This window comes from Pongo abelii, chromosome 3 (genome assembly GCF_028885655.2).
Source record: "Pongo abelii isolate AG06213 chromosome 3, NHGRI_mPonAbe1-v2.0_pri, whole genome shotgun sequence".
Classification (NCBI taxonomy): domain Eukaryota; kingdom Metazoa; phylum Chordata; class Mammalia; order Primates; family Hominidae; genus Pongo; species Pongo abelii.
This window is the reverse complement of record NC_071988.2, coordinates 49,269,995-49,289,008: the sequence shown is the minus strand read 5'-3', so window position 1 is coordinate 49,289,008 and position 19,014 is coordinate 49,269,995. Positions and strand designations below refer to the sequence as shown.

The 19,014-nt window shown below is 35.3% G+C and overlaps 1 protein-coding gene across 1 annotated transcript in view; it reads right to left on the bottom strand.

Moving 5' to 3' along the window:
- Positions 1-227: 227 nt before the first annotated feature.
- TMPRSS11D (transmembrane serine protease 11D) overlaps positions 228-19,014 on the bottom strand; it is a 65,054-nt gene continuing 46,267 nt past the window's right edge. The window contains exons 6-11 of the mRNA XM_024246141.3: positions 17,565-17,722; positions 14,461-14,499; positions 12,582-12,759; positions 6,642-6,901; positions 5,097-5,239; positions 228-1,850 (exon numbers count right to left, since the gene is read on the bottom strand). Of these exons, the coding sequence (XP_024101909.2) occupies positions 1,689-1,850; positions 5,097-5,239; positions 6,642-6,901; positions 12,582-12,759; positions 14,461-14,499; positions 17,565-17,722 (940 nt within the window). The 3' untranslated portion in view covers positions 228-1,688. The remainder of the gene's footprint in view (positions 1,851-5,096; positions 5,240-6,641; positions 6,902-12,581; positions 12,760-14,460; positions 14,500-17,564; positions 17,723-19,014) is intronic.

Sequence of the window (19,014 nt, the reverse complement as noted above, 5' to 3'; positions counted from 1 at the left end):
GAGGCTTACTCTAAATTACCAGTTCAATATCGTCTTCACAGGGTGCAACTGAGGAGTGTCAAGCTGGATGCTTGCCTCAATTATAGTGCTTGATTAAGAGGCAGCAGAAAGTGCCAAGCCTTTACCAGAGTATAAGTGGCGGTTCTTTCATTGCAGAACCACTTAAATAAATGGTTTTGAATTGTCCTTCAAAAGTCATAACTTCCATAAATAATTAGGCAGGGAAATTATTTTAAAAAGAATTTATTTGAAATAAAGTATAGCAAAGATTTGTTTGTACAATTCGCCAAGAGTTGGTTGCATTTTCAACTCCCTTTCCCTAAAAGTAGATGGCTTTAATGTAGGTATTTTCACAATTTTACATCAGGAAATACAAGAAGTTTTCAGCAAATGTATGGAGCAGTCCTGATGCCCAGATGTAGGGAGTTGGCTTGTAGAAGGAGGAAGCTCTGGTGCATAGATGATCATGTATAGGCAAACTTTAGCTGTACTAGGAGCTCATAAAAACTCAGGAATATGTAGTGAACTACATAAATTTTTGTGCCATTACATTTTAGTGGATTTAATTTACATTATATTCTTTGGTGGGGGAGGCATGTATATGAGAAGGGGAGAGAGAGAGAAAGAGAAAATGAGAGAGGAAGAGTGACAAAGTTTTTTCTGTCTTCAAGATCATTCTATTGATATTAAGCTATTTAAACTTTTCCTTTGCAAACCAACTCCTCCCCCTCTTTAAACTTTCAATTCATTACTTAGATTTAGCATTTGAAGACCCTTTTATGCTCAAAAATATAACTGCCAGTGATAGGAAGCCTGTAGTGGGACATTCTTCCCGATGATTAAATTTTTGATTCTTAAAATTGTTATTATTTTGTTGTTAAAAAGTACTATGTAGTTGTAAAGCACCTGAGAAGTTTGTGTAGGTATATTTCTTAGCTTCTCTATAAAATAGACATAGTCTCTCCTTTATGTAGATGAAGGATATTTTTCATGGGTCATCATGAAAAATATCTATAATTCTTTGAGTCTCAGTTGAGGAGTGAACTATTTTAGCTTTTGCCTTAAATAGCTGAAAATTATCCACTATTTCCTATGGGAGCATGTTCTTACAGAATAATTAAGGTTAGGTTATACATACAGTACAACAGTTTCACATTTTTAATTTTAGGACTCATACTAACTATAAGATATTGAGTAACCAAAAATTTTAAATACATATTATTTCTCTTGCCTCATACTGTTCTTTTTGTCTTAATATTATTCCATCACTTTTTCCTTTGCATGTTTCCACACTTTGCTTACTTCTCATCCTCAGTGAAACCCAGAGAATACCCCTCTGACCTATTAGACCTGTGCGGGTTCCTCTACTATACATGCTCAAGGTTGCTGTTTTTCTCACTACGGGCATTTAGCACAACTGTAATGAAATTGTTAACTTTGTAATTAGTTTAGTGTGTTTCTTCTGTTACACAGCCACAGTACTATGCAACATTCATATAGTTCTCTGGAGAAAATAGAACACCTTTAATAATAAAGAAAGGTTAAACAGTGTTTGTTAAACCATATTTATGTAACAAGATGTTAAATTAGGACATTTCTAGTTTCTTTTTCAGTTGAAATTTAAAGCTTTGGAATTTAAGACAGGCACACCTGCATACAGACTTTGCAACAGGGATGCACTTGTTGCACTAGATCCCAGTTCGTTGCCTAATCCAGTCAAGGTAGGCTGTCACTCGAGTATACACTCCTGGCTTATCCGGCAGGCCACACTGATCTCCCCAGCTTACTATCCCCACAAGAAACCAAAGCCGCCGTGAGTCTTCTTGTACTAGCGGGCCACCAGAGTCACCCTGTAAAAAAACGGAATGACTGATTACTTAAGTGCAAGACAAACCCAAAATATTAAGGAGTTTATTTCTATGGCAGTCGAGGAAGGAGTCACATTCATTATACAAATAAAGTCAGCCTATTTCCTTTTGAAATATTATACGAAGTCGTGGAAAAATTACTGAAATCCTCAAAGTACCCAAGTCATTCCTTCAGCAAGTCTGAGAAGATGACAAATACATTTTTCAGATTTCCCTCAGTCACTGCGTGTTTGCCTCCTACTCATCCAGGCTTTCTCTCCTTCAGGAAAACTTCTCTGACCAACCTTTTCCCTTCACACTCTCACCCTTTCCAGCTTTGGGCTCAATTGTTCTTCACTGTGTCCTTATATCTTGTGTGTGTCTCTGTCACTGCTTCACTATTTTATAAAAGCATATTTGTGCATTTGTGTGCCTATTTACACTTAATCCCACTGGTCAGTTTTTTTGTTTGTTTGTTTGTTTTGTTCTGTTTTGTTTTGATGTAGCAGCTGCATGTCTCTGAAACACTCACTTGCATTTATGATATTTGTTCAATGTCTGTTTTCCCAGATATACTATAAGGTCCAGCAGGAAAGAGAACATACCTATTCTGTTCACTGCTGAAACCTAAGCTTCTAGCCCTTAGGAGATATTTGTTGAATGAATGAGTTTCTAGAAGTCTCACTTATCTTCCTAACCTTAGCACCCTGCATGGTGTCTGATGCATAGTATATCATCAAAAAGTCTTCTTTTGGTGAAGAAATTTATATAGTCATAAGCAAAACACTCCTAATGACATACTTACCGCCCAGTCATAATAATGAACCAACCAACCAATAAATATTTGTGCACATAATAACCTAGTTGGGGAGACAGATTGAGTATGTCTTACCTTCTGCACAATAGATGAAGTCTGTGGGTTCTGAAACTAGATAGTCTGGGTTTAAGTCCTCCACTTACCAGCTATGTGACCTTTGGTAAGCTGGTGAATAGCTCTCTGTACCTCTGTTTCCTCATATAATGTTTGTATGAGTTTAAAACTCAAAGCACTTTGAGTACAGCTTAGCATATAGTATAGTCAGTACTAATAAAATTCAGCTATTATTACCAAGTGTGCTTCTAGATTAGTCAGCTATTCATTTGGCTGCTCTTAGTAGCTAGCTCGTCCATACCTGTTTAATTACTGGTCTAGATGGGGAGAAGGGTCAGTGTGAGAAGTGCCAATATGCATGGCAAGACTTCATGAAGCTGGTTGTCACCTGCTTCTTTTAGATGACATATGCATGCTTCAGTTAACCAGTTCTCAGTACTTTATATTATTGTTTTTGTAGTGTTTTTTTTTCTATAGTGAGAAATTATTTTGCATGGTGTCTGACCAAATGTGGGCAAGCAAATGTTAAAGCAAGAGGGACTTGTAATTTTTCCATATCTAGCCAGCTTCACTGCTTGACTACTGACATTTGAATTCGTGTCCTCTCTTGTAGACCATAGACTTGCTGAATGCAGGGATAGTATTGTTGTGCTAACACAATGTCTAGTGCATAGCAAGTAATTAATATAATTCCTTTGAATTAATGATTGTAAAAATGAACAAAAGAATGGATAAAACAAATAGGATCTTGTAAGCTCTTACGTAAAGTGCTGTGTTTTGTTTTGTTTTTTTTTTTGAAGTGTGAACTATGCATTATAGTATTTCAGTTAAAAATCAGTGAGGCCTAGAGTGGAATATACATGGAAGGTATCATGGTGAGGTATGGCTTGAACTGGGCTTGAAGGAAGAGAATAATTTGTATGCACTGAAGGACAGAAGGTAAGGGACATTATAAATGGGAAAATAATGAATAACATCCTTTTAAAACTCATGTTTATTTTTAAGTCTTAATTAATGCTCTTAGTAGGTCTGGAATTGTCAGTGTCGAGGTGTGTTGCTTATTTGATTGATGGATTCTTTGGAAAGCTATCATGAAACTTGAGAATTTGTTGTTTCAGGGCCACTAGTAAAAGAGAAACAGGAAGGAGAGCAAGAAGGGTTTCCTAGCACAGAGACATCTCCACCAAAAGGAGATAAAGGGCTGGGTAATTAACAGTATCTTGACAACTGAAAAACAAATCTCCACCTACACACAACTTGCAGTTGATAAAAATGTTTCATTTTGGGAAAAGTGCTCATGGATTGGGGGCTTCACATAAAATGTGAGAACTACTTTTTATCCACTTTTTAAAGACCATGAGCACTAAATATGAAAGTCAGTGACCTTTTGATGCGAAGAATTAATTCTTATCCTTCTGTATACAATTCACCCATGAAAACAGCAACAAATTACTCAAGTAAACAGATTGATTTTTTAAAACTCCAGACTAAAAGAATATTTAATTTCTGGCACCAGCTGTTCCTGTTACTATGTGGAGTTGGATTTCAGATATGTGAACAAAACCTATTAAAATATATAACCGCATCAATTATGTTTAGATAATTTAATTTAAAATTTTAGAATTCAAACTTGATTTTAATCACTTTACAGTGAGAATTTCATATTTGTTGTTTGTTTTTATACATTTGGTTAAAAATTATGGGCTAGATCCAAATATAATAGTTATTTCTTTTCTTTTTCATTTGTACTGTTTCATTATTGTAGGAGCTTTTGTGACTCAAATTACTAGGATTTTGTATAAATTTTCTATCTTCAAGGTGTCCAAGAATTATTATGTATCTCTTAAAATTCATTTATTGTATATCTATTAATTTTTATAATATAGTGATTAATTTTTTATTTAATCCTTCATAGCAGTTAAGAGGTTGAGGTTAAAGTTATTAACACAAGTGACCATGGTCTACATTAACAATAGTGAAATAGATGAGATTTCTTTGTTGCTTAACATGTGCCTGATATATTTAGTCTTCATTTAATTTTTCTTAGTACCCAAAAAGTTAGGTGCTATTATGATTATCCCCAGCTGTTAGTTAAAGAGACTTGGTAATAGAGGTTAAGGAATTCAAATCGAAGTCTTTCTGATTCTTGCGCTTTGGATGGTTAACTACTCTGTAATTTGGCCTCTCAGAGTTAATGCTTTCATGATAGATAAACTTCATTCATAAAAAAATTTATTTCTAAAATCTAGATTATAAATTTTAGAGGAACAGGGCTGCGTATTGTAACTGTTACCCTTATGTCTATCACATTATCACATACTAGGAAGTGCTTATACACTTCTTGGATGATGACATGGATGAGATTGTCTTGAGCTTACCTGACATGCATCCACTCCACCTTGAGGTACTCCAGCACACAGCATTCCAGACAAGATGGCTCCATTATAACTATATGGTGCATTACATACATCATTACTTATTATTCTGACCTGTCCTTGCCTTAGCTCTGGAACTGTGTGGCCTGTTTGGTATAAAAGCAGGAAAAAAATGGACTTCAAGATGTGTACATTATTGACCCTCTAATAAATTTGAGAAGAAATAAATGTACTCCAAACATTATTTCATATTTAACAATGAAGGCTTCTAAAGATTTACTTTGGAGTTTCTTCGCAGCAAAAATTCCCCAAGTAGATGAGGATAACCCCTTTCACAGATCAATTTTTTTTTCTTTTTTTTTTGCTTTAGCTTTGTGACACAGTGCCCCTTAAACCTTTAGAGAAAACAAATATCTTAAAATTGACTAAAAGCATTGAAATTATCCACTGACAGATTTTGGATTGGAAGATTACATATTGAATCACCTTTAACCTAGCAGCAAAAGAGAAACCAGTCTAGTTTCGAGGCTAAAGAACTAGTCTATTTTATTTTGATGTACTCTCAGAATGACACCACTAGTTCTTCACGACTGGTACAAATGTTATTTATTACACCAATTTACTTTGGGCCACAAGAACACAATAGAACATGTTCTAGGACCATTAAGCCTTTGTATTATTCCTTGGAGAAACAATCTACAACATGGGTAAAAGCCTACGGAAATTGTCAATGCTACCCTTCCACTCCTTCGCTGATACTCTTACTGGTTCTAGTAGCTCTTGTGCATTGTCTTCATTTTAGTTTCCATTTTATTCATTCAGTAAACAAATATGACCAATGTTTATGTACACATCGAGTTTTTACCATAGAGGCAGGATTTATTTTATCCCAGAATACTTTAAAGGGCACTTAGTACCTTAAGGATTATTAAGGCCTCATACAATGTCTAATCTAAATCCTCCCATTGCTTTGGGAGGCCAAGGCAGGAGGATGGCTTGAGGGCAGGAATTCCAGGCCAGCCTGGGCAACAGAGCAAGAACCAGTCTGTAGAAAAAAAAAAAAAGCAGGGTATGGTGGTACACACTTGTTTATAATCCTAGCTACTTGGGAGGCTGAAGCAAGAGGATTTCTTAAGACCAGAGTTTGAGGCTGCAGTAAGCCATGATTGCACCACTGCACTCCAGTCTGAGAAAGTCTTTGTCTCTAAAAAACAAGCAAACAAACAAACAAAATCTTTTTGATTGTTTATAGGGAAGCTATTTGAATCTTATAGAATCTCCGGATTATTAAAGAACTCATGTTTCTTCATAACTTTCTTTTACATTTTCCTATTACTATATTTGAGAATTCCCCATAGTTTCTGGGGCATTGCTTTGCTTTGCTGAGGAAACTCAGGGGTAGCCTGAGCTTGGGCTGAGCAGAATATAGAATGGTTCTGTCTGCAGAAGAATAGAAACACCTATTCCAGGTGTTTCCTAATTTAAAAAATTACCTAACAGCAAATATAAGACATTTCTATTGTTAATTTTTTTTTCTGAGACACTTACCGGCATATTCTTGAGCGCCCCATCCTGTTACATAAGCAGTAGAGCCAGGTGGAATATTCTGGGTAGCAGCTGGGAGACACACACTATGGATATCTTTGGTAAAGGTGACACTGTTCTCAAGTCTCACAAGTGCAATGTCATTTTCATGAGTTGCAGATACATAACTGTTATGAATTAAAATATTTCTTACTCCCATTCTTCGTTTAGGAAATGTTGTGGAAATACCAAATGTGGCAATCCAGTCACGAGGATTAGAGTTGCTAAAACATTATGAAAACATGCTATATGAGCAGGGAATTTGTGAACATTTCAGATATATAAATTTGTCTTAGCCATCCTGTACCACTATCTAGAAACTATTGGATCCACATCTCTTTGCTATATTTTCCTGCATTATAAGCTGGCAAGTGAGTTTAATTCTTCACTGGCCGAATACATGATCACTTGTCTAAAGAAATGGAGAAGATTTTAGAAAACATATCATGGGGTGATCTTGGTGTTTTTCTATTCCAGTGAAGTTATTCTGATACTTTAATGATAAGTAGCATAACACAAATATCTTTGATTTCTCTTTTGTCCATACCTCCCTTCCCATTTAAGCAACTAAGAAACCTGAAATAATAAACATTTTAGATTTAACTAATTTCTTTCAATCCCTGTCTTTTCCTTTAGCCAGGAGCTCCATTTAAATAGTAGTGATGATAAGGGGCATTCTTATCTTGTTAATGGTTGAATAATTTTTCTGCACTAAGTCTGATAATGGTTGAAGATTTTGGTATATGTGTGTGTGTGTGTGTGCATATATATACATATGTATGTATGGGGTCTTCAAAAGTTCATGGAAAATGTATATTATAAACAAACTATGCATGGATTTCAAAAAGTTTTGCATGCAGATAAACTCATACTAACTTGTTATACTGAACAAGATCTAGTTTGAGGCACTAAGAGGAATAAGACATGAATTTGAAAAGAGCTCTCTTATCAAAGCAACATGAATGCTGCTAAAATTGAAGCAAAAAAACATCAAATTTATGGTGAAACTGGAAGAATGGTGAAATTATTTATGCCTTACAAAAAGTTTATGTGGACAGAGTCTCCCCCAATCATCAGTTTACTAATGGATAATTTGTTTTAAGAAAGAAAGAGATGTTGTTAGGGTGAAGCCCGCAGCAACAGATCATCCACATCAATTTGCTAGGAAAAATTTCATCTTGTTCAGGTCTCAATTAAAGAGGACCAACAATTAACTGTGAGAAACAATAGACAACACCGTAGACATCTCAACTGGTTAATCTTATACAATTCTGACTGAAAAACTAAAGTTGAGCAAACTTTCTACTTGATGGATGCCAAAACTGTTTTGCCCAGATCAGCTGCACACAAGGTCAGAGCTTCCAATAGAAATTTTAAACATGTCAGATCAAGATTCTGAAGTATTTCTTTGAAGAATTATAACAGAAGATGAAATATGGCTTTACTAATACAATTTTGAAGGCAAAGCACCATCAAAGCAATGGCTGCAAAGAGGTAGAAGTGGTCCAGTCAAAGCAAAACCAGACTAGTCAAGAACAAAAGTCATGACAACAGATTTTTGGGATGCTGAAGGCATTTTGCTTGTTGACCTTCTAAAGGGTCAATGAAAAATAACATCTTCTTATGAGAGTAAGAAAGTTAGCCAAAGCTTTAGTAGAAAAAGTGTCCAGGAAAGCTCCACCAGAGTTCTTCTCCATCACAACCATGCTCATGCTCATTCCTCTCATCAAATAAGGTTAGTTTTGTGAAAGTTTCAGCAAGAAATCACTAGGTATCCACCTTTCAGTCCTGATTTGACTCCCTCTGACTTATTTTTGTTTCCTAATCTTAAAACAATCTTTAAAGGGCACCCATTTTTCTTCAATAAGTACTGTAAAAAAGTAATGTAAAAAAGACTGCATTGACATAGTTAAATTCTCAGGACCCTCAGTTCTTTAGGGATGGACTATATGGCTGGTATTATTGCTTACAAAATTGTCTTGAACTTGAAGGAGATTATGTTGAGAAATAAAGTTTATAATTTTTTATTTTATCTTTTAATTTTATTTTCCGTAAACTTATTGAACTCCCCTCATATATAGGTATACATATGTGTGTACAAGTATATGTGCATCTATATACATAGGGGAAGACAGAGAGAGAACAGTAGCGTAAAAAAAAAAAGGACATTACCTTTATGACCTAGGAATAGGGACTTTTTGGCTAAACAACAAAAACACAAACTAAAAGGTAAAAAAAGAATGAATTCTATTAAATCAAAATTAGATATACTATAGACAAATTTACCAGATGGATGAGGAACCATGGGAAAATATTGGTAATGTTTAATATCTAAAATTTTTGTAGAATATATTTTAAAAGTCTGTAAACCAGTAATAAATAAGCAGAAAAACCATTATAAAATAGGCAAAGAATATTAATGGCAGTTTATGGTAGGAGAGATCAAAACAGCTCTTAGATATATGAAAAGGTACTCAAACTAGTAAACTGAGAAATTAAAATTATAAAAATGAGCATCTTATGTACATTTAAAAGATTGATACAACTTAAACAAAAGAATAATACTAAATGTTGATGTGGAGGGAAATTGGGCCTCTTCTGCATTAGTGGTAAAGATTTAAGTGCCTGGAAGGTATTCTGGTATATTTAGCAGCCTGCATGTGTGCTTCTGAAATTCCTGAAAGTTTACAGAAAGATAAGTACAAATATTTTGTGTGTGCGCTTTGTGGCAATGGGAAGGTAGGTCATGCAACCTAATTGGATGAAGGAAATATGGTGGCTGCATACCATGGGGTGCTATGCAGTAGTGCATCAGAAGAAAATTCCAAGGATTGAGTGAAAACAGTAAGAAACAATATTAGACTTTTACACAATGCTACTTATTTAAATTAAAGACATATACATACAAAAAAACTATAGGTTTTATAGGTGCGTGCATATACCTTTAAGACATGTATATTTTGAATATATTAGTATGAGGCATATGGGCGGAAGGAGGGCAGTGGAAGTGAAATCCAGGGATGACAGGAGGAAAAGAAAAATAAAATGAGAGAAATGCCTTTTACAGACTGATGAAAATAAGGATCTGTGATTTGGAGGGCTGATTAACTTACCATTGTTCCTAAGGGTTGAGTAAAAACAAAATGTAACCAAATAATACCAATTTAGGAGTTTTATGGAGATTTGATAGTGAAGTTAATATAGACAATAAAAATTATATGACCAGAAATAGTTTTATAAGACACAGTAGTTTGTGTAAGAGTGAACCAGAGTTAAAAATTTTGAAGAAAAAATATTAGAAAACAAACAAACCCATGTTTGTTTTTATATTCAACTTCTTTTGCTTGGAGTCTTTACAGTGAAGGTTCTGAAGAGACTCTTCTTTCTTTCCTTCCTTTTCTCTCTTCCCTCCCTCTCTTCCTCCCACTTGTTTATTTTCTTCCTTTCCTTCTTTCCAGCAAGTGAATTAGAGCATCATTTTGGAACCAGTCACATTTATATTTAAATCTTGGCAATGCCACATATGAAAAGTGTTATTTATGACAAGTTAATTAATAGCTCTGGGGTTTATTTACATATAAAATGTGATTGGTGATACCTTCTCACACAATTGTTAAGTATTAATGAGACAAATGTATTATGTCAAGTATAGTGTTTGGCACAAAGTGAACTTTCATGAAGGTAGCTATTATTTTCATTAATTATAGTTCAACAAGCCATTGTTAAGTGTCTACTTTGTATAAGGAATAGTATGAGTCTCCAGGAATAAAAATATAAGTACTTATGGTCTCTCTCCTTGAGGAACTCCACACTAGTGAAGGAAACTGACAAGAAGTTAAGTCAAATATCACAAATCATCAGGACAACTGTTAAAGGCAGATAAACAAATTTCTGTGGAACTCAGTGGAGAGGAAAGAGAGTATCAGGGAAAGCTACATAGAAGAGGTGATAATTCAATAATCCTCTTTGATAAGACCTCATCACTTCTATGTACTTTGATGTAAGGCTGGTCATGCCCCAAACAAATCCTCACTGATGGTTCTCAGTGACAATCAGGTCTTTAGGGAGGGGTCCAATACAAGGTTCACAGAGTTTGTTAGCTTCAGTGGATCAATCATGGTAATGAATAGAAGGATGTGGGGTGGCAAAATTCAAAGTTCCATGGATTCCTTTGGTAATCATTGGTGATATTTATAACTGTGGCTTTCATTATAGTGATATCATTTACTTAGTTTTTGGCGGTTGGGCCTGAATAGGGCTTAGAATCCAGTAAGGTTTCTATTCCATTCTTGGTTATGCTAAGTGCCTGATAAGTCCAGGTATGTTAATTCCTGGTTCCCACACTCAAGAGTATGACTGAAATCAATGGGTGCCATTTCTGCTTTTTGGCCTTTCAAGTGGCAATGAAGATTGAAATGTTTTTGTGAATTTTGTCTCTTGGGTTATTTGGGATATAGTAATAAATTTGGCAATCTACATCAGAAAACTGATAATTCTGGAAGTATCTTTTAAAATTTCAAATTTGTTCACTGCATATAAAAATATTAAGTTATAAAATTACCACAAGAAAAATTCGAAATAATTTGGGATTTCCTAAAACTTTAGTTCAGGAACTACCCTAGTCTTTTAAATCTTTATTCCTTCTAAATTTAACAAATACTTTTGTAACGGGCACTGTACCATGAAGTAGTGCCTATAAATCTGAAAAAGCCTACTTAGAAATTATCAAAAATTTCATAAAATTCAAATAGAGATTTGGAAAATATATTAACATTTCAAGGATAAGCAGATTGAGCAGATACTCATAGGTAGGGAAATGTAGGAAGAGTCCAGGGGAAGAGAACAATGCTGTTTATCTGAAGCTCAAGGTACATGCTTTGAGAAATAAGACTGGATTGATCTGACTATGGAAGGCTTTGTGTGTGTGATAAGGAGGTCCAGTTTAGAGTAAGAGTCTGAGAAGAAAATTGATATGGTCAGGGGCACGTGAGTTCAAATCTCCATTATTTTTCTGGGTGAACTTTTGGAGTTAAGTTCCCAACAACTGTTGTGGTCTGCGATGCCCCAGTAACAAGCCAGGTTTGAAACAGATTTTAGTTATGCTGAAATTTAAAATCCTTCTTTTATGAGCAATGTGAACTTTTTACCAATACGGTCAGTTTATGCAACCTAGTCTCCACTGGTAGCATATCACCCTAGTGTTGGCAATAGTTTAGTCACCTCAATTAAGAATTCTTATAAGTTGCCTAAATTAATTTTATTTATGCTGTTCATTGTAATTGATCATTATTTTTGTGCATTCTGATTCCAACATTCGAGTGTAAGCTCTTTGAAGGCAGAGGCAATACTTTGTTTATACTAGTAGCCTCTACAATATATAACGCTGTGCTCATACTAGATACTCAATAATCTTTATGAATGAATAAATTAATGGCAAGGGGCAGTCTCAAGGTTAGCCATCAGTTTCCATGATATAATGTGCAAATCTTCCACAACAATTCGTTTTGCTAACATTTAACATATGTTTACATTAGTGTACTCAATGCTACCAGTAACACCAAGTCACAGATAACAGTGTTGTCCCTTAATTTGGAAAAAAAATAAAGCTTATGGAGATTTAGTAAATTTCTTAAGCTTTTATAGGTAGGATTTAAAAAACATCCTGACATATAAATCTTTGTTCTTTACTGTGCTAATATATTATTACCTGAAACAGAGAAATAGCACTAAATTAGCATGCTAAAGGGGAAAAATCCTTTTCCTTTCATGAATAGGAAGAAAATTCTTATTGATTTTTTTGCATTGAATTATTTCTGGCTCAATTCAATCCTAGGGTAGAGGGTGCAGTCTTCATGACCTGTCTATTCTAATTGTTCCCAGGTGGGTAGGTAGTGGTGGCCTCACCTTCTGAAGCAGTGAGCTGCTGTCAGGATCCACATGTTGTTGATCAGGCTGCCTCCACAGTGGTGGGCATTACTGAGCCGTAGACTGACTTGCCACGGCCAGCTTCCCTCCTCAGCCTCAGTGCCTCCAAGGATTCTCTGCTCAGACAATGTTATTAGGTCTGGACCGGCCCCACATTCTAATGAGAAAAGGGCATTAATGTGCTGGGAAGATCATGATTCCTTTACATTTGGAAGAAGCTGAAGAGTCTTTCCATAATTTATGACTTTTATGTCTTATACATTCTTCCTCAGGACATGCTGGACTTTCCAAAAAGCATGATCAATATATTTCTACAATGCATTTGTGACTACTGTTGCTTATAGATGGCATTTTGGTGAACATTTCTGAATTTAGTTGGCATATAGGCTTCAAATTTTGAGCAGCTTCAGAGTTCCCTGGAATGCCCCATGAGTTGAGGATAAGATAGGTCATTATTGGATGTGCCAGCTCAGGCCACAGGCTCCTGGGAAATTTCCTTTTTCTCAATAGTCTTGCTATGCTCAGTGTGGTTTGTGGGCCTGCAGCATGGTCATCCCCTGGAAACTTATTAGAAGTGCTGATTCTCAGAACCACATCATGGGACAAATCTAAAGCTGCACTTTGATGTGAGGTTCATGAACACATTGAAGTTGGAGGAAAACTGGTCTCATCCAAAAGATTCCTTAGTGACTGCAGTTCATCTTGTAGAATCCAGTCCACCTCCAAGACTGATGCTGTATTACCAAACATGCCCTCAAAAAGGAGTTGCTATACCACAGAATATTCTTGAGGGTGACAGAGGGTTTCTAGTATCTAAATGAGGTTTATTTAAATGTTTTCAAAGAGCCCGTGAATAGTCTACTGGCCAGAGCTGAAATGGGCTGGGGTAGGCTGATCACCCAATTCCTCTCAACTCGCATTCCCATGATTTTCTTCTCTTGTGTGGTCTATTATTAAGAAATTAACGGTAAATCACACAACTACTGATGGGCTGGCTCTTAAGTAGTGCCCTGGTTTAATAGCACAACCACCTAAAGGCTTTTTTTTTTCCCAGCAAATTTCCTGGATAAAGGAGGACCAGGCTCCCATTAAGAGATACATATGTTCCTTTGTGGCATCTCCCAAATACCCTAGTAAATTGCTTATCACAGTTTCATTAACAATAAGCATGAATTAAATATGTAGTGAAGCTGAAAAACACCCATAGGACTACCATCACTTTGTAAAATCACTTAAGTACCTAAGATAGGCCAGCTAACCAGGTGCATTGAACTAATTTTTAACTGCATTCTTTTGGTCAGAGAAGTAAGTTGCTGTTTTCTAGGGAATGCATTTCTGCTATCCTAGCCTGAGAGTACATAGGATGATGTTGAAGAGTAGTGACTTTTCCTTCAGGTTATAGACCCAAAGCTGAGAAGACTTCTGATAATTCTTTTTTATTATACTTTGTGATTAACCTGAATTCACAACAAAGCAAGCTACTCTGGTGGTTAGGAGAAGCTACATAAATGGTGTCATCAAACATAATTTGTAAGTCTACAGAAATGTCACCTTAGAACCAGGGCAGTAAAATGTTCTCAAAGCTGCCAAGGAAATTTTCATGAGGGCAATTTTGAGTGCAGAGTGGGTAGTCCTCCACTACAACTTCTTCCTTTTTCTAAAAGGAAAGGGGAAACCTAAAGTCCACTCCATGGGACACTTGGGATCAGCACTGTCTTGTTTCAACACCACCTGAGCGAACTAAGAACAAAGACATCAACTTGATAGATACTGCCTTGGCCAAAAGTACACAAAAGACTTGCACTTCTACTCTTTATGATTTGGCAAATTATAATTACAAAATAATATTAAAACTTACCATTAATAAGCCAATTTTCTGCAGCCTGGTCAGTAAGTGCTAGTATTAAAAAATGAGAATAAGATAAATACAATAAAGTCTGTATATCATTTCACCATAATTTCTTAAAGTACAGTATTCAGACAACAAGAAGCAGAATTACTTGTTGGTTGGGGCAGGGGGGGGGGGGTCCTCTAAAATGCAGATTCCCAGGCTTCCTTTCAGACCTGCTGAAACAATCTCTAACTCATGGGCCCTACAAATCTCTTTGTTTACAACCTTTTCCCAATTTGTTGTTATGCATACTAAAGTTTGTACTTTAATTTCTCATTAAATACTTAATAGATATCTCTTTTTTCAAGTTACTCAATTTATATGGGAAAACAGAAACATAAGCAAGTCACTGAGATGCAATGTGATAAATACTATAAGGGAAGTTAATTTATCATGTACTCAAATATATGTATATTACTCTAATGATACCATTCTATAATAAGTGCTGCAGATTTAACTGTGAGCAAAATATAGAGGACCTGCCCTCACATAATTTACAGATAGAAATTAATCAAGCAATCATTCAAATAAATGTAAGTGCAAAGTAGAGAAAAGAAAAGAGTAACTAATATAAATTATATGGAGGAGATAATATTTGAGCTAGAAGAAATAGCATCTGCACTGTATTTTGAAGATCTGAAAGGAATTTTTCAGGCACACAAAAGGACAAAAGAGATTCCAGATGGAAGGTATAGTGGGCACAAATGCTTGGAGGTGTAAGATGTTTGTGGAGCAATAAAGTAAGGAGAGCTAGTGCATGTGTTGTGTTTAGGGAAATGGAGGGTGAGCCTGGAAAGGAAAATATGTCAGTATCAGAGGGTAAAGGTCTGTCTATTTCAATTTAAGAATGGCATACAAGACAGTTTTCTCTGCATGTCCAACAGCCATCTCAAACTCAATGTGACCCAACTTTATCCAAAATTTGCTACTTATTATTTCCTTTTAGTAAAATGACACCACTTCCAAAATCCGAAATATTCTCAAACTCCTCCTTTCACATCTTATAATCTCCAGGTTCTGCACCTCTGTCCTCTATCTTTTGAATTATTCCATCCTCCTCGCTCCTTTTGCTACTACTTTAGTTCATGGTTTCATCATTTGACATCAGTACAATTACAATAATTTTCTAACTGAATTCCACCACTTTTGCTCCTTTTCAGTTTATGCACCTCCACCTTACCAGACTGATCTTTTTTAAAAAAGTTTTGTTAGATCATATCCTTCCTTGATTGAAATTTTTAATTGAGAAACCCATCATTTTTATTTCCTGCAAGATAAATTAAAACTTTTCAAGACAAGTTTCCATGCTCTCTCAAACCGACTTATGCAAAGTTATTTCCCACTAAAAGTTTCACAAGGTTTGGGTATCACATTTGTTTTGCAAGCTTCAGTGGAGCCAAATCATACTTTTGGAGACAGAAAATTTTAAAAAGCTGGCCATTCTTAATTTTTTGAACAAAACAGACTTAGTCTGAATCCTGACTGCCTCATATATTGACTGTGTCAGCCTAGGCAATTTATCTTTTCTAAGGGGCACAATAAAACTATCTATGGGATATGGCTATTGTAAGGATTAATCAAGAAAAAAATTCATATAAGGCATTAAAGCCATGCCTAAAAAGTAGTAAGTTCTCATTAAATAAGGGATTTGATGACGATGATGTGAATGATGAACACTAATCAATCATTCCAGCAGGCCCCTTTCTTCATTGTTCTGTCAAAGCATCGCGTTCAGTACAGACTATTTGCCTTCTCATGCTTTCCTTCTCTGACAACTTTCTTTTTCTTTTTCTCATCTCAAAATATGTGAATTCTACCCATATTTCAAAGTCAAAGTCCATTCTCCTTCATGAAACGTTTGCTAGATATCCCAAGCACACTGGTCTCTTTCTTCCCCGGGTTCCTGCAGTGGTCATTGCCTGGGCCTCACACTGGGCCCTTGATCATATTCTATCTTGATTGTCAACACTCTTGTGTTGGAATATCTTTCCCTTCAACTAGATTATGGGCTCTGGAGGTGGAAACCTTTATTATGTTACCATTGTGTCACCATATTGTCTAGTATAATGCTAAATAAATGAACACTCGGAAAGTGCGTTCGGGAGCATTCCTTAATGTGTGGAAGCAGAGGTAATATTCAACTACCTAACAAACTGCAGTGCATGAGCATCGACCAGTCATAAAAGATGCAATCAGGCCATGGAGTTGGAGCAGTGTCTTAGAGTTCTTTGCTTTGCTAAGCATAACTCTTTAGCTGCAGGGGCAGTGGATTTGAAACATCTCGGAAGACAACTTTGTGGGCCTGGTGCAGTAATTGTTTACCAACAAATAGGAAAGCATTTCAATATTTAACAGTTAGTACATCTGTAACTGGTACCTACCAGTCTAGTGTGGGAATCATCAAAATCCTTTTAATCTTGAGCTCATCGAGAAGAAATAATGGCTTATTAAACTAGCAGAATGTGACCAACTTGGAGGAATGTCCCTAAATTCTATGCATATATTATTTCTTTTCTTTCAGTCATGCAAGAATTATTTATTGAATATGTGTTATATGATGGAGACTCGGTGGTAGGAGGGTAGTAGGATGAAGAAGGTTGACTGGTTCTTTCTTTTAGGATGATTACAGTGTAGGATGAAGCCAAACAATACAAAAATTACACAGATAACTTTGCAATTTCAATTGTGATAAATGTTACAAAGAAGAATGAAGAAGCCTCTGAGGTGGATCATTAATTATATAGTTCTCTGACCTTGAGCATCTATGTACCCCTCCTATGACATATCCGCAAATGACATCTGACAGTAACATCACTCATAAGGAATGTTGCAGGGACAATTAATGAGAATTTTTAGCAAATAAAATTTACTATAAGAATGCCAAATGATTCTGTAAATCTTAGAATGCTTTATGTTAGAGAGCTATATGGTATATTTAGCTTTTTAATGGATTGTTTTCATAGTTTAGTTTCAAAGAAAGAAAAGTCAGCCTCTCACTTAAAATGTGAATTTGAACTGGTAAACTTGAGGGATATATTGAAATAAAATTGTTTATGAAAAATTATACTTACATGTTATCTCAGTTGAAGGGTTTATTTCCAGGTTTCCAGAGTTATTCCGCATTTGCCGTAAAACAGACTCAATTCTGCTTTTCATTGATGCTCCATTGTTATTTCTAGTGAATCGAAATTTCATGACAACATCCGCTCTCACACCACTACCATCTTGCCTGTAAATCATAAAGATATTTAAAAAAACGAATAACATGACATTTTTCACCATCCTGTTTATATACTCTTCTTGAATAAACCCTTTTAAATAATTCATTTGCGGAATTTAACTTTAGACAGATCTCTGTAAGTGTTTGCATACATAATACTATATCACAATGCTGTCTCACAAATTTGATTTCAATGCACAGAACACTGTACTCACTATAGGACAGCTGATTTTGAAGTTATAATGCCAGAGTTTTACGGTGTAACTTTGGATAAGTTATGTAAGTTTCTTAATCTTTCTATATCTAAGTCACTTCACATGTAAAATGGGTTATGAAGATTAGATGAATCACTATATGCAAAACTTCAAAGAAGAGTCAATAGCACACAGTAAGTGTACTATAAATATTAGCTATTCTTAGGCTTCACCAATGTTATTAAAAATAGTCTCCTAAACAAATTCATAAAGTGATAGGGTTGTAAATTTGTGTGAGTTAGAGATTCAACTTAATTTTTTGGTACTTAGACCATTCATCTGGCTACAGAAGTAAATTTTAACTTTTGTCGTATATTAAGATTTCATCACTCATTTTAATTAATAATAAAAATTCCTCACAATAAACCTTGGTGACTTGATTAAATATTCTGATTATCTAAAACCTCAGTAATTTCTATTTTCTTCCATGAAAATTACCTCATAAACCAGTTCCTCCACCTGACATTGGCTGTCTTCTTTTCTGAAAAGGTACATTAAAGATATTTGGCTTTGAGGCTCTCATATTCTCTCTTGGCTTCCTCCTCTCACCTCAATGACCAGCTCTAACTTAATATTCATTCTAGATACTAATTTAATATTTATTTTTAAAAATGTTAGAGAAACAACTTCTTGTGCTAGGCACTATTCTAAGCTTCAGAAATTAGCTGTGACTAAGATTGACAGTTGCCGTATGGGTCTTGCAGTTTAGATGTAGAAACAGGCACTGAACAAATAATTACAACTTCCATGTCTAGCTGTAACATGGAAGCCTAAATAATTTTAGAAAACACTTTCTGTATAAAACAAATAGAAATGATAGATAATATAAATTCCATTTCAAATGCAAAACTGGCTCATAAAAAGTAAGGAAAATCCTGGAAGACCAAAAATAAAGAAGAATGTGAATAGTATGTGGTAAGACTAGAATATTCCACAGGCTTATGTTTAGCATTTACATAGAGACTGGAGATGGGACCTTGGGCTAGTGCGAAATAGGAAGTTGAACTTGAGGTTTTAGAAAAAGGCCAGGAGTCTCAAAGAACTAAA